Consider the following 28,000-nt stretch of genomic DNA (forward strand, 5'->3'; position numbering starts at 1 on the left):
AATTAATTATCAACTTCCAAATGATAAAATAGAGCAGAAGAGTTTGAAACAAATGTCGAAAGTTGGTGACTGATAAAGCCTTTCGAACAACTCATTCATTCAAATAGTGATGTAATTTGGATAAGAGAATGAAGAAGGTGGCTGTTGTATCTTGATCCACAAAGAAGTGTCAGGTCCATATCTTGATCCACAAAGAAGTGTCAGGTCCATATCTTGATCCACTGGTCATGGCTCACTGAAGCTATGGTTCCATCCAAAGGTGAACCTGCTAGTGAAGTGATTATATCAGTATGTGCACTACATGACTGAGTTATGCTGCTCTGGCAGAAAGGATTCCACAGCTCTAGGAACTGCAACAACATTAGACAGGTATAAGACAGAGGGAAAAGGAGAAAGGAAAATCAACGACTATACATGTGAATAAACTTCAAACAAGTAAGCTTTCATCTGACACACCAATAACTCGGTTTGGAGATCTTATATTCCTGAATTTCCCTCAACGAAGAAGTTATTAAGCACCGTGGAATGATCAGACACAAGTAGGAAAGCCAAAAATGTTCAGATGAAATCAAAATATGCAATCATCATTTTCTTTCTTGAGACGAAAAAATAGCAAAAATAATCGGAAGCAAACCTCAAAACAATATGAGCATTTTGAGACATTATTATGGCAACAGAACCCAAAATTGCAGACGTCGCATATTCTTACCCTCCTAATATTCTTTTTCCAGCTCTTAGCTTTGGCTGACCAAGAGAGAAGTTCTTTGTTTTTTTTTTCTTTTTGAGGATGGTTCAATATCCAAGCATCTTAAGTTAGGTTTGTTGTTTTTAAATTCTATGAGCTCAAAAGCTTCAGCATAAATGTCCACATTGTATTAACCATACCTCAAAGGAACCAATCACCAACACTTGAACGTATTCTGGGTGGAAAGTGCATGACTGGAACTTATTGCCACCAGAGCACAATTCATATAAACACTTCCCATCATTCACAGACCATATCCGTGCACTATCTTCACTCACGGATGCCAGGTATATCCCACTCATATGCCAGCACATTGAGCGGATGTCTTTGACGTGTCCCTATAAATCAAAGAAAACGAAACCACATTGATACGATATGGTAATGCAACAGATAAGAAATTTTGAAACAAGTTGCATCAATGATCAAGAATAAGCATCTTACTTGTAACTTTTTTTGGATGCTGCTAGTTTCGACATCAAAAATATTTATAACATTTCCACTAGAACTTGCCAAAAAGTCCCCAAGTCGAGGTTGAAATCTAATGTGTCTACTACCTCCCTGCATTTGTACCAAGAACTAATCAAACAATTTTGCAGTGAATGAATAATAGCAAATTCTTTGTAAACCACTTTGTTTAGAACAATGAACAATGCATTGTTGAAGGTGATACGGATGTTGGTTCAAATAAGATTATGAAACCCTTTCATTTCCTTAACTATGTATTTGTATGTGTATTCACATGATGACCAACTACTGATGTTGAAAACCTTGAAATTGCTCAGAATGAAGAAAAAATAAAGAGAAACATTTCCCACAATCAAATGCAGGAAGTCATGAAAAAAAAGATTCAAGAATGATTTAGAATCAAGTAATTAAGTAATCTCCAAATTGAAATGGAAGCATCAAAGGAAGTTAAATATCAAATAATGGAGCCTTTTATCAACTAGAGAAACCTCTTTATCAATATCTTAAAAAAAAGGAAGGAACTAGAGCCACCAACCTTAAAAATGAGTTTGCATTCACCCCTACTGACATCCCACAGTCTAATGTCGTTGCTGGTATCACAAGAACTGAGAAGGCCCAACTTTGTTGGATGAAAATCTGTAGACATTACGTGCTCAACATGCCCGACAAGGTTTTGGAAAGGGTTGCTTGGCTGGATAATGACAAAATGGTGAGATATGTACAGTATCAAAGTTGTAATAGACACAGGTCAAAAAGTACCAATTCAAGAGATTAGTCAGTTTGTGAGAAATCCTGATAACCAGAAGAAAAGACAAAAGGTTCTGAAGGTCTAAAGACTTCATAAGATGTTTTAGTAACAGCAAGTCCTCAAATATCGACTCAAATGAAATGTATTATAGATAACATAACATGATGATGCTGATATTTGGTATAATTGCGATAAATCTTTTGAGTATCCTTACTACAGAGATAAAGAATGTGGCCATAAATGTCACATTACAATTGTCTGAGCAGCTAAGAAAATATATATGTTCTCGTCTAAGTACAAGCAAAAGAATCAGGATAATATCAGCACAAAAATCAGAAGAAATCATGTGGACCAAGAACAACGAAATCATCGAACTGATAAATATATATCCTGGTGATTTGACTCTGTGCTGACTGCTATTTGTGAGCTGTTACAACTTAAGAGAAAAGTAACTGAAAGAGTCATTCGACCAAAGGATCTGCAATGACAAATAGAGCTAGTACCTTGGCTGCATCCCATATCTTCACAGTTCTGTCAAAGGAAGATGTTGCAAACACTGTTGAGTGTGGTCTAAAACGGATATCTGAAACATGATGAGCATGACCTTCTCCACTATAAACATTGTTAGTTCCCAACTTCCAAATCAGTACCTAAGCATAAATCGCGTACAAATTTGTGAAATTGAGATAAGGGCTCTCCCATTTGACCAACTAGAATCCTGTTGAAGATTAATTAGACAAACCTTCTTGTCGTGTCCAGCAGCTGCCAACAACTCTCCTTCTGAATTGAAGTGGCAACATAGGAGCTTGCTAGTTTTTGTGTGAAGGTTGCTAATCGCTTTCAAAGAGTTGCCTGCAAAGCAATATTAAGTCAATTATCCTTTGTGCCGATATGAGATAACTAGCAATTTATCCATCAGGGTAAGAGCCTGACAAAGTCAGAAGCTACAGTGTTTAATCTTAAAACCTTGGTGTGACATCACATTCTTGTCTTCTTTCGTTTTAAGAAACAGTTATACTGAACAAATGTAAGATCTGGCAAATTTTTACAAGAGAACCTTACAGACGATACCATCTATTTGTCACCGTGAGAAGCTGACACACACTACTTGCTTCAAAGAAAAGAGGTTTATGACACAGAAAAATATCATATATCAAAGGTCAACCATATATATATGTGCAATGAAGCTTCCAATATAGTCCCTAAAACACTACTGGCACCTGGAAGAACGAATCAGGGTATAACGCTAATAAAACCTGCACGATTGGGTTCTCTTGGATAATTTATTTCTTCAACAGATTAGGAGTAGATACACAACCTAGCTGGGCGAGTATAGGACCTAACAAAATGTGACACCAGTTATTTAAGGATTAACTATTTCTGTCAACCGTCAATTATATAAATTGCAAACCTTTTTAATATTATCTTCTTAGGAACCATTAAGCTTGTTGTCACCTACCTTTCCATTCAGCTTGAATGCGTGCAGGCGCAGCAAAACTAGCGACAGTAGTTTTCTCTTTCCCAACCTACAACTCAGGAATATATTAAATGAGCAAGAATAAAGCAGATGAAGACCATATAGACATTTCATACGCATTCGTCCAAGTGAATATAAAGGTGACAAAGACAAGAACAAACTAAGAAAGGGTGGTCCAATCCTCAAAAACGATGATGTCTATCAGCGACAGAGTGAAATAGAATCACCAGCACAGGAAGGGCATAAGAAGTAGATGCAGAAGAATGATCTTACAGGTTCCAGAGAACTCAATGGAGTTTTCCTCTTTATGCCACTCTGATACAGAACACATGTAAAGAAATTAGAAACCAAATAGGGGCGCACATGTTTCCTCAATTCTGGTACAGCTAAAATATTGATGAAATTTGAAGACATTTAAATAAGCCAGTTACTTGTGACAACCTTTATGATCTAAGACCAACCTTATTTGAAGACTGCAGTCCCAGCTGGTTTCTGTGCTCCTGCACTACAGGTTGCTTTCCAGACCTTCTCATAATTCCTCCTATTTGCTGGTCAGCTGGTAAATTCTCTGGGATTCTTAGATTTGTCTCACCAAGCATCTGTTCACCAGAAGAAGAAGAAGAAAAAGTAAGGCAGGAAAGAAATCTCAATCACATCAGTTTAGTAGGATAACCCTAAGTTTCTCGGACTCGGGTGCGGGTGTCCGATACGGGTGCGGATCTAGAGGTCGGATCCTTCATGATTTAATTTTTCAGATTCAGGAATATGGATCCATGTAATGGATACGGGTGGGGGGATTTTCCTAAAAATAATTAAAATATCTAAAAATAGAAGTATAAAATCTAATTTATGAGATATTATGTGGAGAACTTGAGGAGAATCCTGGAAGGAAATTAAAGGAAAAGAATTGACATAGAAATTTATATATAAAATGTATTCCATTTTCTTCAATTTCATCTTAGCTTTTGTATTTGATTATAGAAATCATTAAAACTGTCTAGACTTTCCCCATTGATTTTGGTCAAAGTACCCAAAATTGGTTGACTAAATCGGACACGGATCCCACACCCATACCCACGTAGTGTCGACACGGGTGCGGCACCAAAAGTGAAGAGTCCGAGTAACTTAGGGATTGCCTATTTTTGGCCCTCAATATGTTGATTGTTGGACTATGCAAAAACTTTGAATTTTTTTGTCTCAGTTTTCTTTCTGCTACATAGGTTACTCCTTTTAAAGTTGAGTTTTTAAAGTACGGTACTTATTTTGGCTATTAATAACTTAATGTACAAGGTTTTACAAAGTGATTTCAAAGGCCAAAAAAATCTGAAAACCAATGTATGGTCAATTGCACGGCTAAAATAATTGCAGTATGATACAACCCTAGGAGCGAGATGGTTACTTGAGTATTCAACTTACCCCTGCATCTTTTACACTTGACTCAGCTAGAGCGAGCATACAAAAAAGATCTCCAGAACTTGCAGGGGCAGGAAGTCTGAGCTTATCCCATGTTTGAACTGCCACACTTGGTAAAACATTCTGTTGAGCGAAGGATGTACTTCTCGGGAACTGTTCCTTTCGAGTTGGCACTATCACACTGGGACGCACAGTTTGATGACTAATGACAGGGGGAACGGAGCCAACGTCCTGGGTTGGATATAAAAGGAATGAATGAACTAAAAGTTGACGGAACCTAAACATCATAATGGACTATACATTTCTATTGATGCAAAAGTTTAAGATACTCACAACAGATGGCCATCCTTGATGAGATGCTTGTTGGAGAGATCTGTTGTTCCCTGCATGTACAATGCAAAAAGAATATCAAAAGGAAATTTAAAATTTAAAAAGGAAAGATAAGGATATCTACAAGTACAATGCAAAAGGAAGATCAAAAGGAAATTAAAATTTAAAAAAGAAAGATAAGGAGATGTCTTGCATAAAAATGTCAACAGATTTACTAATCTGACGGAACATTGTACAATATATCAACAACAACAACGACTAAGCCTCAATTCCGAGCCACTTGGTCACATTGTACAATTTATCATTAAGAAGAATTTAAAATTTCATCTATATGATCACTGCAAGAACTTCTCATGGTGATTATTCTGAAGAGAACATGATGTAATGAAGAGCACTCATCACACTGATTATTTTGCTTTGCTGAATCTAAGTTTTGAAGATTGTTTATTTCATACATCCTTCCATGTTAGTTTGCCTAGTGTCTTTTGCTGTGACAACTTCCAATTGATAATGAATCGAACTTCAATATGAAACTAGAACTAAGAACCACAATAATTAAATGTTGGTCAGCAAGTGAATGGAAATTAATTGCACATACAGTATCATCGTCAAAAACCAAAAGATAAAAAGATTCAAAGGGGAAGTGCATTGTATCAAAGTTCTATTTTCAGAACTTTACTGAATGCCTCTGCCACATACTTGCTTTGGTGGATCGTATACCTAAGTTGTCATATGTTCATCCTTTTCAAACTTCAATCAGCAACACGCATCTTTACCAAAATGGGGAAGTGTGTCATATATAATCATAGTTGTAAAGATTTTAATAAAGGTAATCTCCCATTGGCATAATCACAAAGGGAATGGGAATCAACTATAGATATTACAGGTGTAGTTTGATCAAGCCGGGCTCGGTTGTTTATCCTTGAGCTATATTATAAAGTTGAGCCCAAACTCAAGCTCAAATATCAAACTAGCTTCAAATTGGAGCAGAGCTCAATTCGAATATATGTAGACAAGTTCAAGAACGACTCGATATAGTAACAAGTGAATTAACAACCTTGAACTTGAGTTCAAGCCCAAACTAAAACTCACATGCACATATAGATGTAGTATAATAAATTTCTATCAGGAACTATTTTCATCTTTAATAAATATGTAATGATTTTTGTTTGCTATAAGTGTAATACTAAAGATAACTCTTAAGGTTGAGCAAGCTGAGTTATGTCAAAATAATTATTTTCGATATATGAGTACGCCTTAAGGTTACACATGCCGGAATTGTTAAATAAACAGGCAAAGGTTGAGCGAGTTGAGTTGTATGTTTGAATAAATGTGGCCCGTTTATATACTTAATTAGTTGGACAACTAAGTATTATTTGATAACTAATTAACAAGAGTCACCTTAGACTCATGCAAGTCACATTTATAAATCTATACCACATGTCATTTCCATCAGAAGTGGTGCTTATGTGGCCTGGCTAGGTTAGGAAGAGAATCACATAGAAACAACTGCCATTCAAGAATCTTTTTTCAATGTTAGCTAGATGGGCAGGGTTTCATATTTAGCAATCTTGAATTGGAGATACTGGTATGTAGCAAGTCATGTTGGCTCTAGGTGAGGCCTTTTAAAGGCTAAAATGATAGTCATCAATCCACCATCCTCATTCCTTTCCTTTGATCTGAACTCGAACAATGGCAATTTAAGGATGTACCGAGGTCATCTCTTCTTTGAGGAGGTTGAACATCCTTACTTGTCTCGTATTGGGCAAGCAGGTGCCGCACATGTGATCTGGAAGCACTAGCTTAAAGAATCATAGTGAAAATCATACTAGTGATCGTCGTATTGGGCTAGTGTTTATAATCCCAAGTATGTGACTCAATTTGGAAACTTACGCTAGTAAAAGAATAAATGATTAAGGTCTTACCACAAATAGTCATATCAAGGTAGCATGACTCACCGATGTATCATTCTAAGCTAGCGTTTGTCCATTGACTCCCAAATATTTTTGGCAAATATTATTTGAGTGAAATTTCACCATGTGTTTGGCCATAATATTTTTGATGACATGTTTTTGGCCATAATATTTGGGAAACATATTTCACTTTATCAAGACATGTGATTTATACCCATAAGTTTTAAACACTACCAAAACTAACCGTAGGTTTGTATTACATAGCAAGATAGAAACGTTGATGTAACAAGATTCATGACTTCCACAAGAAGTCAATTGGATCATCATAGCAGCAAATAGCAAGTAGTGTCCATGACACTCGAGCAATGTGGTAGTTCGGACTGAGTGCAACAAGCATCATTCCATACATTGTGAAGTAGACAAAGCGACTTTATTACCTTGAGCCGATTGTTCGTCATTATCAACAACCATATCATCAATTACATATTCACTGCATATTCCATCACTGCTTTGGTGTTCACGTAAGAAGTTATGTAATACAGTGCAAACAACTACTATAGAGGGTGTTGTTGTAAAAAATAAAAGTTTGGTGTAGAATATGAATTTTTAAAAGCTCCCAAATAATGAGATTTGTCCCAAATACTATTTTTTCTAGTATTTGGGAATTTTGGGTTATTTGCCAAATAATGACAAATTATATGAACAAACACTATTTGTTAATTTTTTTTTCCAAATTTCACTTGGGAAATCTATGGTCAAACGGGTCCTAAGTGACAACTTACCAAATTATCATTCTGGAGCAACACCATCGATAGCATCCACGTTGGCCTACTTGCATTAAAGTTGACACGGGCTTCAATCAGAGATCAAGAAGATACGTATCATGGAAGAGAAGCCCAAGAATGATGATGAAAAGTGGGTTAAGTGCTACACGATTTCATAATTAAGTCAAAGTCTAAGTCCAAAAGGGGGAAAATTGGGGCTACATGGAGCCCAAGAGAAGAGTCCCACATGGACCCCAAGAGAAGCCCAAAGAGGAGCTTATTTGCATGCCGAAAGTGCAGAATGTTTAAGGCCAAAAGATGCTGAAGTTGCATGCCAAAAAGTGTTGAAGTCGCGTGGGAGTTTTGGTGGAAATTTAGCATTTCTTTCGTTTTTCTCGACAACTAATTTTTTTACATCCTTTCCTAGTTTAAAGTTTCCTAGTTATTATTTCCATAAAAGTAGGATTTGAATCTCATGCTATTTGAGATATGTTTGTCTTATATATAGGGGTGAATTTTGTTATTTTTATTAGACACGATTAATATTATTTGAGAGGTTTTCCTTCTTTACACCTTTGTGTGTGGTAACTAGGATTTATCTTCCAACCATATAAGAACGATTATTTAAAAGGTAAGACTAATTCTTAACTTGATATCTTTGATTTCTATTAAAAGTAAATTAAAGGCAATTAGTCTTATACTAATTATTGTTTCTAATTTCTTCGAATGAGAGCTAACCTAAACCATAGCTCATTTGTCTCACTAAAAATGACTTTGTTCATATACGCTTCAGTTGATTCTCATTATAAACTCTTTTATAAGCAAGGACTACTTGTAGGAATATACTTCTTTGTCAGCTCTAACCTCAAAATATTCCAAACACACATAAGTGTGAAGAGGGAAAACCTTCTATTCTATACTTTAAGATCAGTATATGATATAAAAAGCTCCAACCTACAAGCTTTCTCTCCTCCAAAAAACCCTATCCCCCCCNCCCCCCCCCCCCCCCCCCCCCCCCCCGCCCCCAAAAAAAAAAAACCCTATTCCAAGCCATTATCGCTTCCATGAGTTGCATTCCAAGTTAGGCTTCCTAGGATAAAGAGAAAAGCTTTTTACGCACATTCAAACTTATTGACGTGTGTATCATCTCATCTACAAACTTAAGCTGCTAGAGAGAGCATACTTTCATTTACTTAATTATTCCCTTTAGGATTACACATATCACCATTATCTTCACTACTGCTTTTTGGGGAAGCAGCGTCTTCAATCATTTTCATGATTTGATCTTCATCATAATCATCTAGGTTATCCATTGCTTCTTTCAATTTCTGTTTGAGAGCTGCTTTGGACAATTTCTTGGAAGAAGATCTCGCCTTCTCTTGAACCTTAACATTTGGTTGTTTGGGAACCCAACCTTTAACTTGGATTTGTTTGCACAAATGTTGAATACGCTCTACATTAATCTTGGAGAAGTTCCAAGTAATAATATAGGATATTCACTTTTGAATATAATATTTGCATAATTTAATATGCTCTGGTAGTGTAGTAATTCCTTCTTTGGTTTGGAATTCTTCAAACCTGTTGAGAAATTGTTGTGGAAGAATTTTCTCAATTCCTCCAAATAAGTTCCACCATTCATAAAACCATCTGGGAATGGTAGCCTTAGTAATACTCGGACTATACTTCACGAACCAAGTGTGTCTTGGCCTCAAATAAAGGAAGTTCATCCAGGCTGCCTTATAATCATACCAATTATAAGTCTGAGGTTTATGAACCATTGTCAACGCAATAGGAGTATGTAGATGATCCGCAAACCATTCAAAAGGATCCAAGATTTTCTTGATAGTAAATCTTGAATATTGAATATAATTGTTAGCATCTCTAGAATGCTCAATTTTTATAGAATTTGTGTCTATAAGAATAGCTTCATAGAACCTTCTGGTTTTTAATGGATTTTCAGTATCCACATAGTTGAAATCTGTGTAACAAGGTTTGATTAAAGTGCCTATGTCAATATTTTCATATTCCTTGTTGAGAGCCATTAAAGGCAATACCTGCGAGATAAGGAATTCAAAAGATTCGTCTTTTGGGATAGTTTTAGTAGGGACAGTTTTGGTTAACTCAGGGTTAACCGCTTGGGCAAAGGATTCAGGTGTTTTCATAGCATAGCTTGTTTTGGTTTGGACAGAGCTAGAAAATGCTTCCTGAGCTGGAGGTTTTGTTGGTCTGAGATTGATCAACTTTGGTTGGGGTGGACAAAGAAGCTTTGGAAGATTTGGACAAGGTAGCCTTGGAAAATTGGCTAATGCTGTGAACTTATTTTGAAAGGTTAGTTCATTCCTTAATGAAGGTTCAGCTTTTGCTGGAGTGAGTGGGGGAGGAACAAATGGTCTAGCCATTTTTGCTTTTGGAAGATTGTTATCTCTTTTAGAAGGAGTGATTGGTCTAAACGGCCTCATGTTTTCCCTGCAAGAATTCACGGGTTAGAAAATCAGGTAGAGAATTGTTTTCCCCTTTAATAAATTCTATTTTGAAATCAAAACTAGATAGTAGAGCTTGCCATCTAGCAAAGATTTGTTTAGAAACAAGATTTTTAACTTCTTTCTGTAAAATCTCTTTAGCAGATTTACAATCTACTCTTAATAAAAATTCTTTGTTAATCAGATCATCTTGAAATTTCGTGATACATAGCACGATATACAAAACTTCTTTTTTGACAGTTGAATAATTTTTTTGTGCGGAATTTCAAATTCCGGATGTAAAACGAACTAGTTGCTCTGTAGATTCAAGATCTACTTTTTGTTTAAGAATTCCTCCATAACCTGCATCAGACGCGTCAGTCTCGACAATCATAAAAGCATCTGGGTTTGGGATTCCTAAGCATGGAATGGTTTATACAAAAGTTTTGACATGGATGACAGCTTGAGTTTGTTCAGTACTCCAAGGAACTGGATTTTTTCTAAGTCTTTTATATAAAGGTTCACATACTTGTCTGACTTTTGGAATAAAATCAGCTACATAATTTAAACTTCCTAAAAACCTCTGAAGTTGGGTTTTATCTGGAATTTCATTTGGGAATTTGGAAGAGAACTCTATGGCTCTGCAAATAGGTTTATAAGAACCTTGGTAAAGGTCATGACCTAAAAACCTGATGGTGGTTTGAAAGAGTACCATTTTCTTGGCACTAACAACTAAACCATTATTCTTAACGATCTTGAAGAAAGTGTTGAGATGTTTGAAATGAGAATCAATGTTCTCTGAAAAGATTAGCACATCATCAATATAAACAATTGGCATATAAGAGTAATCATTAAATATGGAATTCATGATATTCTGGAATTCAGAGGGGGCATTCTTGAGCCCAAAAGGCATTACATTCCATTCATATTGTCCAAACGGGACATTGAAAGCAGTTTTGTATTTATCCTTTTCTGAAATCTGAATTTGCCAAAAACCTGATTTCATATCAAACTTGCTATAATTATTAACTTTAAAAGTCATTTTCAAAAGGTCTCGTTTGTTAGGTATAGGATACCTGATCCATTTTAAAACGGAGTTTAAAGGTTTGTAATTGATTACTAGTCTTGGTGCTCCTCTTGCTTTCTCCGCGTTTTTATTAACGTAAAAAGCAGAACAACTCCAAGGGGATTTAGAAATTCTAATAATTTTATTTTTTAAAAGAGTGTCAATCTCTTTCTTACAAAATTCCATCATTTCGTGATTCATCTGAATCGGCCTTGCCTTAGTGGTAATAGCCTGTTCATTAAATCCCTCAATGGTAGGTCCACAATATGTTTTTTACGTTCCCAAAAAACATTAGGAAAATCAGAACATATTTCTTCTCCAAATTTTTTCTGAAGATTAGCTATTTTAGTAACTATCTCCGGGGTTTTCAAAATTTGTTCGATTTTCTCAACACAAATTTCATCCTTTAAAAAGGTGATATGTTGTGAAAGGTTATTAATTCTGAAAACAGTGTTTTCTCTTACAAAATTACTTTCATCCTGTGAAAGAGTTTTAACAAAAGGAAAATGTAAATCTTTTCCAAGAATAGTAGTAGTAATACCATCAAGGTCAGTAAAATAAGGTTTTATCTTAGTGATAAAAGGTATTCCAAGAATTCTTGCAGGGAAAACATGAGGCCGTTTAGACCAATCACTCTTTCTAAAAGAGATAACAATCTTCCAAAAGCAAAAATGGCTAGACCATTTGTTCCTCCCCCACTCACTCCAGCAAAAGCTGAACCTTCATTAAGGAATGAACTAACCTTTCAAAATAAGTTCACAGCATTAGCCAATTTTCCAAGGCTACCTTGTCCAAATCTTCCAAAGCTTCTTTGTCCACCCCAACCAAAGTTGATCAATCTCAGACCAACAAAACCTCCAGCTCAGGAAGCATTTTCTAGCTCTGTCCAAACCAAAACAAGCTATGCTATGAAGACACCTGAATCCTTTGCCCAAGCGGTTAACCCTGAGTTAACCAAAACTGTCCCTACTAAAACTATCCCAAAAGACGAATCTTTTGAATTCCTTATCTCGCAGGTATTGCCTTTAATGGCTCTCAACAAGGAATATGAAAATATTGACATAGGCACTTTAATCAAACCTTGTTACACAGATTTCAACTATGTGGATACTGAAAATCCATTAAAAACCAGAAGGTTCTATGAAGCTATTCTTATAGACACAAATTCTATAAAAATTGAGCATTCTAGAGATGCTAACAATTATATTCAATATTCAAGATTTACTATCAAGAAAATCTTGGATCCTTTTGAATGGTTTGCGGATCATCTACATACTCCTATTGCGTTGACAATGGTTCATAAACCTCAGACTTATAATTGGTATGATTATAAGGCAGCCTGGATGAACTTCCTTTATTTGAGGCCAAGACACACTTGGTTCGTGAAGTATAGTCCGAGTATTACTAAGGCTACCATTCCCAGATGGTTTTATGAATGGTGGAACTTATTTGGAGGAATTGAGAAAATTCTTCCACAACAATTTCTCAACAGGTTTGAAGAATTCCAAACCAAAGAAGGAATTACTACACTACCAGAGCATATTAAATTATGCAAATATTATATTCAAAAGTGAATATCCTATATTATTACTTGGAACTTCTCCAAGATTAATGTAGAGCGTATTCAACATTTGTGCAAACAAATCCAAGTTAAAGGTTGGGTTCCCAAACAACCAAATGTTAAGGTTCAAGAGAAGGCGAGATCTTCTTCCAAGAAATTGTCCAAAGCAGCTCTCAAACAGAAATTGAAAGAAGCAATGGATAACCTAGATGATTATGATGAAGATCAAATCATGAAAATGATTGAAGACGCTGCTTCCCCAAAAAGCAGTAGTGAAGATAATGGTGATATGTGTAATCCTAAAGGTTTAGCCTTGGCTTACATGGAGCCTGATTATGAATAGGAAAAAGACCCTTGTGGAAAAATAGAGGCAAAGCCGAAATTATTTTTCCATATAGTGGCATTTCACTATTCTAGATTAGCATCCAATGAGAAGCTACAAGACAAAATACTTTTGGAAAAGACATTTCCACTATCTCTACTTTATCAAAAGGAGATTCCCACTCAACCACTTCTGACAAAAGAAGTAGACCATAATGTTTCCACTATCTTTTTAGTAGGACCTCTTTTATTGTCGGCAATATCCTAGTCGTCCATGTGTACGCCTAAGACTCCCATTTCTCCTATAAAAGGAGCATGAGCTTAACACTTAGAGGCATCAGAAAATTTCCCATTATTCTGAAAACCTCTCTCTCTCCCTTTGGAATCTGTTTCCTTTGTTCTTATGTTTGAAGCTATGCAATAAACGTCAGTTTTCTTGTAAGTTCTTTCTCTTTTAATTCCGCATTTCTTAAGATCCTTTTTATGGTATCAGAGCCAAATAGAAGATGCTAAAGCACATGAAAATTCTTTTCGATGATAGGTTGCGGCTAGGACCTCTATAGGCTTCGATGTCATGTTGAAGTGTGTGACTATCTCATCTAAAAGCTTAAGTTTTTAGAGAGAGCATAGGTTTATTTGCTTAATTATATTCTCAACAAAGTTGACGCAGCTACGTAGTTTGGTTCGAAAATGAATAGTGTGGTTAGTAAGACTAAGATACTTGAGTAATTACCATATTAAGACTACTTTAAAAGAAAAAACACTTTGAAATGATAAGAAGTAGATGGAACGTCACATCACTTTAAAAACAATATGTAGCATTGTTAACTTACTTCAATTTTAAAAGAACAAGAAATTTACTTTACATGTAAGGCAACAAGTTCAAGGTCATTTGGAACAAACTTAAGTAGAAAGTAGGCCCCTTTGATTAGTACTAGTGTTGTAGATTGATGATAAGAAAAACAATCTCTTAAGATGAATGAGAAAATCCTATGAAGCTACGCAGTGAATGCCGATGTGCAGGATCCCTTAGTTATGAGCAAGGAGTTGACATGTTGAGGAAGACACCTTGTGCTGCATCTAACCATTCAAATATCCCATAATGTGATTCACGCTAAAGAGTATGATTGGAGATTTGTTAATAAAATTGTTGTGTCACAAGTAACCCAAATGAATATCACAAGGGTGCGATATAAAAGTTTGTTTTATGACCATTTTCTTGAAAATATGATCTTGGTCAAGCTAATCACAAATAATGTCATTTGAATCCATTATCTCTTTATTGATTCAAAATTATGGTTGTTACAAAATTCGTAGCAGAAGACACAATTACCTTTCCGATAAAGAACAACATTTAAGCCTTTATTGGCTGAGCATATTTATTTAAGACTTGCGTAAGAGCAAAATATAAAAGGTTTCTGCTTTAGCATGTATTACATTAATTTTTCACTCTTTAAAAAAATTAAAAGGGGAAGACAGAATTCCTCATGGGATGTCTAAGAATTTCTCCATACCGACAACTAGTAAAGTCGTAGACATACTTTGAGCTTCTAATTTGACCTTGGTGAAATCAGAAGGACCTTGATTAAATGATTACTGACCACTCGCAGACGAGTAAACTTTGAAATAACTTAACTTGACTGGAAAATACTTCAGAAAATGTTGTACTTCATCAAGGTTAAGGACAACAACTATTAGACACTTTATGATGGCTTCAAGCTGAGCTTCATTATCTGAGCTTGTTTGAAAGAGAGATCAGCTACATGACAAGATATGGACGGATATTGTGACAGGGGTTTCCTTTTGGATCCTTTCTAGCTTAACGACATAAAAGTCAGGTCCCAAGTTGAGAAATCTTGTGAGGTACCAGGAACACCATGGAATTAATTGAGGTGCGCACAAGCTGGCCCGGACACCACGGTTATAAAAAGAAGAGTTGGGAAGTCTTTGGCAGCTCTTAAACCATTCTTGCTCCTCTATGAGATATCATGAGACAGTGGGAAGGACCTTAAAAAGTCAAGCTTCTCATTTAGGTGGATCCTTCCCCTTTCTCTTTGCTGATAAGGTCTTGCTGGTTCTTTATCACTGACTAACAGGCACTGAAGTGACAGTAGAGCAGGTATCTCTGTAAAAACTTCCGTATGGAGTTTGACCTGTGTTTTCTGAGCTTAAAATAGGGAAGACTGGTAAGTTTTATGGAATCCAAGCGGAACTGAAATGTGATCTATTTCCCTTTTGCCAGCCATTTATAAGTCTCCTTCGTATCCACCTTAAGATATCTAACAGGCCAACAAGGTATTCCCCATCCCTTGAAAAATCATTACTCCTGTTTTCCCTTTCAACTGAATCTTGAATTACAGAAACTTCCTCAATGATATGCATTCTGGTCCAGCACACAGCGAATCCAAAAAGATCTAAGACAAATCGCTTACCCAAATAAACCTATCCCGTCTGTTAAAGGTTACTTCAAGCCACAATGGTCAATTATCCATCCTAATACGACCGTGAGGAATCTTAGCCTATAGAAGTTTAACTAAGAGACTGACCATGCACCTCATCAGCTTCATCTTTTGTATCAAGCAATATTAATAACCTTCTAATAGAATATTCATTACCTGATATATATCACAACTTGTGACTCTTCTACGTCCCTATGTGGATTTACCTTCATAATCTATTAAGAATACTTTCAAGAGTTCAATTTAATTTATTGTATGACACAACAAGGATAAATTGTATTGTCAAAATAAAAAAACATCAGCACTATAGCTTCAATCATGCATCATTCATTCATTCTAGATGTAACTCTAGCCTCAAACTTAAACTTCATGCTCCTCATGCGAATCCAACAATGTACCATTACTTTATGGGTAAAAGCTAGATAGACAAAACATCTAAATGGTCATGGTACACTTTGACCTGTGCACTGCAATAGTATTGCGTCCTTTTTCCACCAATAGCAAAAGCAATAACAACTTCTTGAAGAGATTCTTCTCCTCCTTATCAAAAGAAGAGCTTTTTCTCCCAACTCTCCAATTTGATTCACAAAATAGCAACAAGCATTTAATAATTTGGGGGAAAACAATCACCATCATTAAATACTCCTTTAATACCTTTTGAAATGTTTGTATCAGAAGTTATTCAACACAATAGACTCAGGGGGTACTCATGGATAAAGCTGGTATTACACGAGCATCAAAGGTTCACTCAGTATTATCAAGAAGTAACAGATTATTCATGTCTCTTCATCCTATTTAAGGATAATAGGTGACTCTCTCTCTCTTCGCACGACATCCTCTCCTAATTATAGTAACTAACAAAGTAGCAACTTTCTCAAAATATCAACATCTTTATTTGGATGGAGAGTTTGATGCATTCAGAAGCAGTTGGTTGAAGAGCCTGATAGCAAGAGCAGCAGAGTATCTGTTATTAGTTTCCTACTAGAACAGAGGAGTGTTTAATTTGTACAGGAGGGACTGATAGCTAACAAGTAGATTAGCAAAACCTAATTGACATTTTCAATATATCAGAAAAAATTGAAAGATTTTTAATCTGATTACATATGCATCTCTTAATTTGCTACACATTAAAAAGTCAGCCAGTCCTCTTCAATATATGCACATTTATCCTTCTAATGGATTGTTTATGCTAAAAGTTTTTGCATATTATCCTAATGTTCAAACATTCAACATTATCAATGCAAAAGACAAAAACTTATACCAACTAAATGCAAAATATTAAAGCTAAACTACAAACAAACCTGCATCAGAAAGTTCTGGTAAATCAGGCAAAGCGTTTGTAGCGGCATGAAGATTTGGTTCCATTCGCATAGGTCCTCCCAAGTTTGCACCAGGTATGTCAACCTGGAAAGAATAAAAACTAGTCAATTATTTTCAACTAATTATTTTTTAATCTTGCAAATGTACGGGGAAATGTGAACGTACTCTTGCATTCCACTCTGCAGGAACAGTTGGCATTTGCTGCATTTGATAGCTGAAGGATATGGACATACAACATAGAAAATGTGAAGATTCTGATAAGCAAACTCCATAAACAAAGAAATGGTTTCATATACAAAAAATGTTTGGACTATCAAGATAATGTGAAAAATCTATCTCATATTACAGGCCAAACAAGTGGTTCTAGTTATTAGACTAACGAGCATCCCTTAATAGCCAAGTTTTGCAAGAAACTCTTCACATTTCACATATCAGAAGGTCATAATTAATAGCATGACACAGACAAAATAAGATCGTGATTTTGGTCAATCTTCTTTTGTTGCCTTAGAAGCTTAAGGCAGTGATATCACATCAATTAAGGAGAACAAAATCCACATCGCATTAAAGGCTCAACCTTTATCCTCGTTAAAGTAACTAGGCAGACATTGTATTAAAATGTGGCAAAAATAAACAGTTTAACAATAAACATAACATGCTATTACCCAGCATTGCTTGCCAATGGAAGCATGTCACCCATTTCACTCATCTCGGGGAAGTGTAAGCCTGATGTCATGTCTCTTTGAGGAGATAAATCCAGTGACAGATAACTGGCATCAAAAGATGACAACAAAGCTGAAAGGCCAGGGTCCATAATATCAGGACTGCTGGATTCTGGCATCACAGTAGAAATGTTTGCACCTGTAAGATCAGAAGCATATGATTGATTTGCAGGACAGTTATCACCCACAACATTATTCACACTTTGTGCGACCTGAGAATTTAAAAATTAAACATTTAGTTAGCAATTATTTCATACCAGTTAAAGATGAACGAACAGGGCATAGAAAAGTTCCACAGGTAACACCTTATCAAAGGATTTGACATTGAATACAGGAAAGTCAGGAAACCTAGAATTGTATGCTTCATAAAATTTACCCCACCACGCTTGCAGAAATGCTTCATGAGGAGAATTGATAGCTGAAACGAGCCACAAAATCAAAAAACATTACACCAAGCTTGATATCAAATCACTCCAACTCCATCAACATATCTCTCTTTAAGATAGTGAAGGACAATTAATACAATAAAAACATCAAACATTATGTAATTACAACGTATTAACACAATTTTCAAAAACAATAGATCGACAATCCACCATATGGTCATATGTAGTAAGAATTACCAACTAACTTAGCATAAGAATTTTACGACTCTTTCAGGTAAACAACAACCATTATTAAAACACATATCTTAATTCATTATAGATCCGTTTTGAGCATCTGATTAAAAGAATAAAATTCATTAAAAACAGTTACTTACCGACAAGATTTTGATTAGTACGAATTTCGTTGGAGAATGCCTCACTAGTCTGGTGGAAACCTCTTTTAGACATGTAATCGAGAATGGCAAGTTCAAGCCTAAAAAAACACAAACAAAAAAAGGGAAAACCGTGATTAAGAACAGTCGAACAAAAGGAAAAAATCACATTCAAGCAAAATCAAAGAAAAGTAGACAGGCAAAGATTATCAAGAGTATCAATCATTAAAATATAAGTATAAAAAAACTGAGGATAGTAGATTATACTATACATTAACTAGTGATCTAACACATAAAACTTACGAGCGTTGAGCCTCTAAACTGGCCATGATGGCCATGATCATCAAAAGCAAAGCCTTAAATAATCACAAAAAAGAAAGGGAAAGAAATCTTGGGCAAGAACGGTTGGAAAGATGAAGAAAGAGTCTCAAGAATCAAAATCCACTTAGATTACACAAAGAAGAATGCAGAGAGAGAGAGAGAGAGAGAGAGAGTTGAATTGAGAGAATGAGATTGTGGAAATAAAAAACAATAGCTATGTAAGTATAGTAACTTAGTAAGTGACATACCATGCAAAAGTGAGAGAAAATAAGAAAAGAAAATATTTTCTTTTTGATATTTTAATTTTTAATATTTAATAATTAATAATTAATTTTTTGAAAATATATTATATAAATTGGATTCAAAGGGAGAAGAGAAGAGAGAGAAAGCTTGTTCTCCCTTTTCATTTTATTTCTCTCATTTTTATTTTTAAACTTTTTACCCTTTTTTCTTTCTTTTTGTTATTTTTGTTGTAAAGACTCTATTTTTTGTAATGTTGTCTCCGGGGTGGGGGTGGGAGGTAGAAACTAATTTTGTTGTTAACCAAACCATGTAATCACTGAAATTTTATCGAAATTATAGTATCTTTTAATAAAAGTGTGTCACTATGTATAAAGATAAAAATGTACGATTTACTTCTTATAATTATGCTTTAATGAGTAAATAAGTTCCACATTTTTCTTTGTTAAACATTTTCTTTATCATAGAATTTTTGTTCTTTAAAATTCATATGCATTTCACTAGGTATGTTATTGTTATTGTAATAAGTTCATATGCATTGTTTATTCTATTTTTTCAAAGAAAAGAACAAAATATTCCTGTTGAGTTTTGTTCCTTTTCACTTTGTCATTGAAAGTTGGGAGGAAGTACCTGAGATTTTTTATCCTAGGATATTTTACCTTTTTTATAGTAACAACAAATGAAGAAAGAAAGAAAATTAAAATAAGGTGTGAATGAATACAAGAAGCAAAGTCAAAATACAAGCCAATTCTAAGAAGGAATCAAAAGAGGAAAATGAAATTAATTGTTTGTACAAGTGAGAGTCTTTTAGGTGACAAACAGACAACAGGCTTTACTACAACACTTAACCTCCAAAGCTTCGAACCATAAAAGGTGACGGTTAAATTTAGTGAACCTTCTTAAATTTGAGCTAGTTTAATAGACTTTTTCTAAGTGGCGCGGACTCTTCACTTTCGATCCTGCAACCATGTTGGATTCTTCAAAAATACACTATGTTTGGAGAATCCGCAACGCATCCATTGACATTTTTGAAGAGTCCGAGCAACATAGGACTTTTTCACAATTGGACAAAAACAACAATACAGACCTAGTGTAATCCCATAATTTTTCTCACAGTTGGACAACCATTCATTAATTTCTGCAAATACCATTTCTGTTTCTAAGCAATTTCTACTCTGAATTCCATGTAAGATGCTTAAAACTCATAAATTCTCAACAAGAAACAACCCCCATCTTTTAATTTCATTTAGGACTAAAAATTAACAGTATAAAAGATGATCACATTATCAGTGTTTTAATTTTGTATGGAGTATTTACCATCTTATTTAGACTACCAGCCTACTTATTATAAGAAAAGGGAAAAAAGGGGCAAATATACCCCTTAACTTTTCGATTTGGAGCCGTTCGTTAAAAAAGTGATCCATATATACCTTGTCTTTTAGCAAATGGAGCATATTTACCTTATCGTTAATAGACCTATATTTATTGAATTAAAAACCAAATCCTAAAATTGGTTTTTAAGTTCCAAAAACGTCACATGACTTTAAAAAGTTATCTCAACCATTTTTAATCCCTCCAAATATGACTCAAATGAAAAAAACTCAATCCCTCTTCTATTCAATCATCACCCCGATGACTTAAGACTTCGGACACTTGTTCGACTAAACTAGATCATCATCACGACTATGGGGTGATGGCTGAATAACAGAGGGATTGAGTTTTTATTAGTTGGGTTGAGTTTGGAGAGGTAAAGAAAATAGGTGAAATAATTTTTTAAAGCCACATGACATTTTTTGGAATTAAACAACTAGCACTACACCAAAAATGATCTTTAGCGGCAATTAGCTAATGGCAATAGCTTAATTGCCGCTAAATATGTTCTCTAAAGGCAATTAACACTCTTTGTAAATGTCCCTAAAGCCTATAGGGACATTGTATCAAATGGCATTTAACTAATGCCGATAAAGACATTAGCATTCTCTATTAATGTGCATATTTGTGCGAAAAGCTATTTTTGTTATAGTCCAAGTAAATATAGATCTATTAATAAAAAGGATAAATTTGCACCATTTGTTAAATGATGAGAGTATATATACATCACCTTTTTAACAAAGGACATATTCTCTCTAAATTGTAAAGTTGAGGAATATATTTGCCCTTTCTCCCTTAAACTAATTATTTTAAAAGGAAAGAAAAAGGAATTACCAATCAATAAAAAAACTATAAGGGTATTGAATAAATTTGAAATACTTGAGATTATGTGATCTAATTTAGATTTAGCTTTGATTATTGCTAATTACTTACCATATATTGGTTTAATTGTTGCTATAACTATTTTCAAAGGTCAAAAATCTTTTTAGTTTAAATCCTGCTACTTAGAGAGTCTGTTTGGCACTGCCGTTGGGAGGCCAAAAACACTTATTTTGAGAAGAAAAAAAGTACTTCTAAAAAAAATTAAGGTGTTTAGCAAATTAGCAAAAGCAGTTTTCTATTGTTGGGATGAAGCTAAAAAATTTTGTTTCTACGCAGAAAATTGTTTTTTTCAAGACCAAATATCCATGATATATTCACTAATATATCACTTATTAATTAATTAGCATATCTCTATGTTTGGTTAAGTTTCATTTTAAAAACTTATTTTTATTTTTTATAATAATTTTTTAATTTTATGTTTATATATTATTATTTTATATCTTATATTTTATATTTTATATATTATTTTATGTTATTTTGTAGCATTAGAAAAAAGAAAAAAATTAGGACATTATATGTTTTTGTGGTGAATTTTATGTATGTAGTGATTTAATTTGTGGAATAATTTTTAAATTTATTTTACTTGATATTTTTTTATTATATTTAAATGGTCATGTTAATATAACATCAATATTTAATTATTAATTTTTTATTTATGTATAATATTGATTGAAAATTTGAATATGTATATTTAATTTAATAAAAAAAAATTTAATTAAAAAATTTATAATAGATATTTAAAACAATTTCTCTCTATAAAATAATCTTCATAATAAAAGTGCATTGATACTTGTAAATAGTTTTTAGCAGCAATGTCAAACAAATGCTTAATCTAAGAAAAAGCATCAATAGTGTGGCCTAATAGTCAATGAAGTGGGTTGAGCACCATGAAGTCTCAAATTCAATTCCCATCAAAATAACACTATGTAATTTCTTCCCATCTATTTTAACCTTCGTTAATAGAACTACTTGGTTCATGTTGATGGAAGGTGACAAGTACCCTTTTACCAGAAAATGAGAAATATTTTAATAAATCTCAAGGCATTGAGATTATGTAACTTTTGTTACCAAAAAAATGCAACAACAAAGACTTGATATGATGATATACCCTAGGTAAGAAATTAAATTATTGTTAACTAGGTACCTTTTTTAATCAAGTTATTGAATTGCCTACTAAACTTCATGGGATTTATTAATTTCTAATGGTAATCTTAGTAGTTGTCAGAATGGTCTAGTCAAATTACAATAACCCAAGATTTTCATCAGCTCCAGTCATGCATGTATTCACTTAGACATAAGTGGTAAGTAAGTCTATCCTATCTAAACACTACGCAATTTTTAAGAGAATATTTTGGTGGAAGGTCCATCAACTATCCAAGACTTCAATAATGGTAAGTAAGCTAGAGTCAAAATATAAATGAACAAAATATTTTTTGAAAAAATAAAGATTAATGAACAATATTCTTTTTTTCAAATTTAAATATTAGTAATTTAAAGTTAGGAGTGTCAAAAGATATATCCAACTAGGGGTGTTTATTTTTAGTAGTAAAGTAAAGGTCAGAAACTTTAGTTTGAATGATTTTAGGTATTTTATTAGTTTATATTCAAATTAATTAATTATTATCAATATAATGATGTAGTGTATGGATTTCATATGTAATTAAGTATTTTGGTATCAGTATTTTATATTTCGAAAATTTTCATTTAAATATTGAATATCATTCTGATTATCCTTTTTTATTAAATACTGATATTTTCTACCTCTAAGATAACTCTTTTTTGGGTAATGGTGGTGCAGGAGTAGTTAAGAATTCATCACCAATTTAATTAATATCTAAGACAAGTGAAAGAAAAATCTAAAATATTACAATTGTAAAGAAATGAAGGAAGATCTCTAGAATGAGTGTTCTACATTGAAAAGTCTAGAGATATTCTAGAAATGTTAGTTCTAGAATTAAGTAGTTGGAGGAACATTCTAGAATGAAATAGCAAATATCCTAAGCTAGATTTTTCCATCACCACGTATAAATAAAGGTGGTTCATTTGTGATGTATGTAAAGCTAAAATAAAGTATGTGTGCTCAAATAAAGAGTAAGCGCTCAAGTAAACAGTGTTGCTGAAGCAATCAACAAGAAACAAGCAAGTAAGAAAACGAAAGTGAGTGCTCAAGTAAAGAGGGTGGGTGCAAGAAATATTGAGGGTAAGAATTGTAAGATCAAAGCGGGTCCTTATTTTATAATAATAAGATTCAAGTTATGAGCAACCGATTATGTCCATCAAAAATATTCAACAGGACTAACTTGCATGTCCCTTGGCTATTCCACCGCCTGCATCCTCCCATAAGTAAAAGTGTGTGATAACTCTTGTCCACCAAAATTTTAGACAGATGACCAGAAATTACTTCAATTTTTTACTTCTGTTAAGGATTCCAACTCTAATCTTTATCATCTTCGTACAACTATATTGATTGTAAGACTACGCAGTAAAATAAAATCAAATGAAGTAATTAGATAAGTTATCACCTTAGAAAGATTAAATAGATAGGTAAATCTGGAAACAACGTTGGTTCTAAAACAGTCTTGTGTCAATGGACTCTCAAGTTATCTGGATAAATAGGTAACTTAGCATACATCAATTCCTTAGTAAACATGAGACATATCTTCACTAGAAACCAAATAAAACTAGTATGTACTTTGTTTGTTCTTACAAAAAGAATTAGGAATTACTCAAAGTGTTTACTTCCTTTCCTTGTCCGTCTCAGTGAAATCGTCAATTTACTAATTGGAAACTAAAAAACATCCATCATGCAGCATGCTTATTTTATTTTATTTATTCTATTTTTTCCAACGCATATATGATTTGGAAAGTATATTTTAAATTTCTAATCTGAAAAGTTTATTTTCTAAGACTAACATATTATTTGTCTGAATTTAGATAATAAGTTCATAAGTTTGAGTCAAGACTCAATTTTAATTTTTTATTTTTTTTTTGTAGGACGTTAGTTGAAGGTTACTTGAAAAGAAATCTGAAGGAAAACATGTTTTTTTTTTAATTTTCCATAGAGGCCACAATATACATTAAGCATAACACTGATTTCTATAGAAGCACAAGGTTGGATCCATCCACCTTTAATCAGATCCCGGATTTGAGCCCTTAAAATGGGGATACCGGATGGTTGAATTCGGAAGGAAAAAAAAAGAGCTGGTCTAACTGCATTAGTAACCACTTTAGGGCTACTGTTTAAGACTTGCCCAACATTTGCAAAGTACTCAAAAGTCCCAAACATGTTCAGGTCAGTATCATGAAGTTTGAAATGTGAAATTCAACTGTGTTGGACATCTTATTCTAGTAACGGCTTCCCTGGATTGCAATAGAGGCGGCCAGTCTGTTCATATGGGGTGTCTACTTGCGTCCTGTATACTTTGAAAGACGATTTATCCAGTTGATACTTGTTCTCACCGCTTACTACTTTGTAAACATTAGTTTTCAATTAGCTTTTCCACAAACAAACTTGTGCTTATAAGAAAGTGTTATTTCTTTCTTTGAGGAACATGATCAAATCAAAATATACAGTCGTTAGAAGAATCATAAGAAGAGATTTCTTTTGAGCTGATTCTCAAACTTCCGAGATAAAGACACCACCAGCAGGCAGCAGTGACTGGTTGATAGTTGCAGTAAGAGAAGTGAGACTAAATTTAAATACATCACAAATAGTGGTTATAGTTAAACAGCAGTCCTAAAAGTGGCTTTCAGAAAAAGATTTTCTCATATAGCTCATATTGGAGGCCCAACTAATGAGGAAAGTAACCATGTACGTCAATATTGTAGAGGCCAAAAACTTTCTGGCAACATAAAAACCAAAAGATACATTTGCATTCATTAATGTGGCATTCCTTTTCTCTTTTCCTTTTTCGTTAGATGGGAAATGGAGCTCTTTGCATTGTTTAAAAATAAAGTTAGGTTAGCATTAAGAAGTCTTACCTTCAAAGAAAGGAAAGCAAAAGGAACCCCTTTCCCTCAGGCATACATCAACTTGGTTAGCTTATGGCTCCCAAGAAAGGCATCTTCATATCTGTAGGGAATAGGGAATAGAATCACAGGACAAATAAAAAAATAAAAAAATACAGATCAGGGGCATGAAGCCCCCCCATATATACATAACGATTTTCAGTAATATTTGTGAATAATAAACAAGAGAAAAATGAATTTCTTGTTGCAGCTTCCCTGCTGTTCGTGTTTCTGCTTCATTAAGAAGAAAAAAGGGAATCAAAGGACAAAGAACCGAAGGAGCATTGAAAGAGCTGTTTTACAAGACCTTGAGGATGGCAAAGATTGAGCACAGGATCTACGGCACCCCTTCTTTTGCTTTTCCGACAAGATATATAGCTCAAGGTTGAGCTTTCACTCATCATGATTGTAACGTGCAAAATGTAATCTTAATGGAAAAGTCATCATGTATTGATAAATCTGATTTTAAAAGCTTCAACTCGTCTTCTTGCTTGTATCTTCATCTCTGGGTGCTAAGCCTAGTTCCTCCATTTGATGTTCAACAGAAACAAACCCAGTCTCTGCTAGAAACCTAAGGGACAAATAAAAACTATGCATTAAATTCACCTATAGTCATGTAATAGAAGAATATAATAGTTCATAGGATTAAGTGAAACTTGAATTGACTAACAATGAAAACAGCTGGATGTTTTTTTTTTTTTTTTGATGACAAGGGGAACCCGCAGCCGCTACCCTTTGGGTGCGCACAGGGTAAAACCCCCGCTCCTATGCAATAACTCACAAACCACATAGGAGAGGTAACCCGCACTAGGCAAGCCTGGTGCGACGAGCTCGACCCAGAAGGCAAACCCCTTGCTTTCGCTGGCAAGGGGTTTCGAACTTGAGACCTCCAACATGGAAGTCCCAAGCTCAAACCACTGGGCCACCCCGAAGGGTAAAAAAAAAACAGCTGGATGTTATGTTGAGTAAGAAGCAGTTTCACAGACTGTATAGTGTAGACAAAAGCAGGTCTGCCACTCAGCACCAGTGGGAAACAAGTGGAAAAGAGAGTGAGAGAGAGAGAGAGAGGGAGAGCGGTTTTTCAAACATCAAACTACCACAAAAAGTTGAAAGCAGATTTATACGCAAAACCATAACATGATGTTAAACAGTTATGACCAAATGAGTTCCATAACTTGTTTCTGATGATTGATAGATTCCTGAGAGCTGGTGGCACACAGTTCAAAACTCGATAGATGATGCACTGAGGAGCCAGAATTAGTTCCAGAACTGGATGAAGCTAAATACCATTTTATACATGATTTCAGACTGGTCACGCTGGCATGCAGAAAGATTGTAAGGCTAGCACAAGCTTCACAGCTATTTTCTTTGACAAGTTGTGAGAGACTGAGAGCATGAAATAATTTGGACTCAACAAACTACAAGATGGAAGAGTGTAAACATAGCTACTTGATCAGCTACTAACCTACAATTGTAAACTAAAAGCTGAAAGTCGAGCGAGTATTCAATCTATAACTTAAAGGTTTGTCCTTTACTTTCATTCACAACGATCAAAATGCTTTTCTACGCCATACCCAATCAACATATTAAATTCATGTCCAACATCTCAACAAATTAAAACCCTTCTAACCATTAACCAAAAAATTGTTCAAATTCAAAAGACTCTTAGATTTCAAAATTGATAATTACAATTACAGAATATTAAGTTTCTACAAAAGAATATCAAGTGAGAATTTTTTTCCAATCTAACATTTCTACTACTGTGCCAGGTAACAAGAAGGTCCGACATGCATTAACGAACAATCTAATAAACTGCCAAGTGGCAACAAGACCATGTACGACGATTAATGTTTAGTTCGTCTACAGTACTCTTGAATTTTTCAATTTATCTCTCCAGGAAAATGGATTACTTCTCTCTCTGCATCTAGTAGAAGAAGATGATACACAGGGGATTAAACACCTTAAAGCAGATTATTCATCCACTAGTGCTAATGAGTCTACAAAAACCCTTCTTTTTCCTAGAGATCAACTTCCCTTTCCAAAGAAATAATTCAACAAATGCATCAACTAGTCTTTCATATGGTCCTGGAATTCTACAGTTTATCACTTACTGCGGGTACTGCAGGAAACTCGCATGGAAAAGTAAGGATTCTTTACTTATTTATCCAAAATCCAGTAATCGAATTATACAAGCTTAGTTAACAATTTTGAAGTACATTCACATGTAAGCAGAAGAAGTAATACAAGTAAAATCAAATGATAAAAGCCGCAACATACCTACTAAGAAGTACAAAGAGGGTTCCAGTTATTAAAAAGAGGAACGCAACATGGAGAGTCAAAGAGAAGTCACTCGAAGAAAAAGCCAACCCCAACATAACAGCAAGACACACAACAAGCATCAAAAATGCCATCTTTAGTGTGTTCCAAGTAGGAGCCTGAATCCGAAAAAAAAAAAAATCAACTACTTGAATCAATAAATTTTCAAGTGAAAGCATATTGCAAAGGATGAAATTATACAGACGTTGACTCCTGGAGCCAAAGCACCAACAAGAACTGCTTTAGCTGATGATAATTCTTCTCTGTTTGATTCTTTCGACTCCATATTTGTGATTTGTGAGGGATGGATCTGATCGAGATTTGAGAGCTCCAAAAACAGGAAGA

At 34.4% G+C, this 28,000-nt stretch overlaps 2 protein-coding genes across 2 annotated transcripts; both read right to left on the reverse strand.

Annotated features, from left to right (window-relative positions):
• Positions 1–4: 4 nt before the first annotated feature.
• On the reverse strand, positions 5–25,789 carry LOC125846624 (uncharacterized). The gene is made up of 18 exons (XM_049526178.1): positions 25,647–25,789; positions 25,313–25,403; positions 18,521–18,618; positions 18,066–18,178; positions 17,704–17,972; positions 17,207–17,255; positions 17,023–17,125; positions 5,182–5,231; positions 4,852–5,079; positions 3,897–4,034; positions 3,709–3,750; positions 3,418–3,484; positions 2,701–2,810; positions 2,462–2,608; positions 1,746–1,901; positions 1,187–1,303; positions 886–1,083; positions 5–350 (listed from the first exon to the last, which is right to left on the reverse strand). Exons 3-18 carry the CDS (start codon positions 18,591–18,593, stop codon positions 201–203), a joined length of 2,010 nt encoding a protein of 669 aa, XP_049382135.1. The 5' UTR covers positions 18,594–18,618; positions 25,313–25,403; positions 25,647–25,789; the 3' UTR covers positions 5–200.
• Positions 25,734–27,999, reverse strand: LOC125846644 (uncharacterized). The gene is made up of 3 exons (XM_049526201.1): positions 27,861–27,999; positions 27,617–27,774; positions 25,734–25,910 (listed from the first exon to the last, which is right to left on the reverse strand). Exons 1-3 carry the CDS (start codon positions 27,939–27,941, stop codon positions 25,814–25,816), a joined length of 336 nt encoding a protein of 111 aa, XP_049382158.1. The 5' UTR covers positions 27,942–27,999; the 3' UTR covers positions 25,734–25,813.
• Between the last annotated feature and the right edge of the window lies 1 nt (position 28,000).

This window comes from Solanum stenotomum, chromosome 12, assembly GCF_019186545.1.
Source record: "Solanum stenotomum isolate F172 chromosome 12, ASM1918654v1, whole genome shotgun sequence".
Taxonomy (NCBI): Eukaryota; Viridiplantae; Streptophyta; class Magnoliopsida; order Solanales; family Solanaceae; genus Solanum; species Solanum stenotomum.

Excerpts from the sequence above, each read along its gene's own strand:
- LOC125846624 (XM_049526178.1), bottom strand. The coding sequence starts at position 18,593 with ATGTCTAAAAGAGGTTTCCACCAGACTAGTGAGGCATTCTCCAACGAA. Across the intron at positions 17,126-17,206 it reads CTGCAGAGTGGAATGCAAGA|GTTGACATACCTGGTGCAAA; the intron begins GTACGTTCACAT and ends TATTCTTTCCAG. Across the intron at positions 2,609-2,700 it reads CTGCTGGACACGACAAGAAG|GTACTGATTTGGAAGTTGGG; the intron begins GTTTGTCTAATT and ends ATTTATGCTTAG.
- LOC125846644 (XM_049526201.1), bottom strand. The coding sequence starts at position 27,941 with ATGGAGTCGAAAGAATCAAACAGAGAAGAATTATCATCAGCTAAAGCA. Across the intron at positions 27,775-27,860 it reads CTTTGGCTCCAGGAGTCAAC|GCTCCTACTTGGAACACACT; the intron begins GTCTGTATAATT and ends TTTCGGATTCAG. Across the intron at positions 25,911-27,616 it reads CTCTTTGTACTTCTTAGTAG|GTTTCTAGCAGAGACTGGGT; the intron begins GTATGTTGCGGC and ends TTTGTCCCTTAG.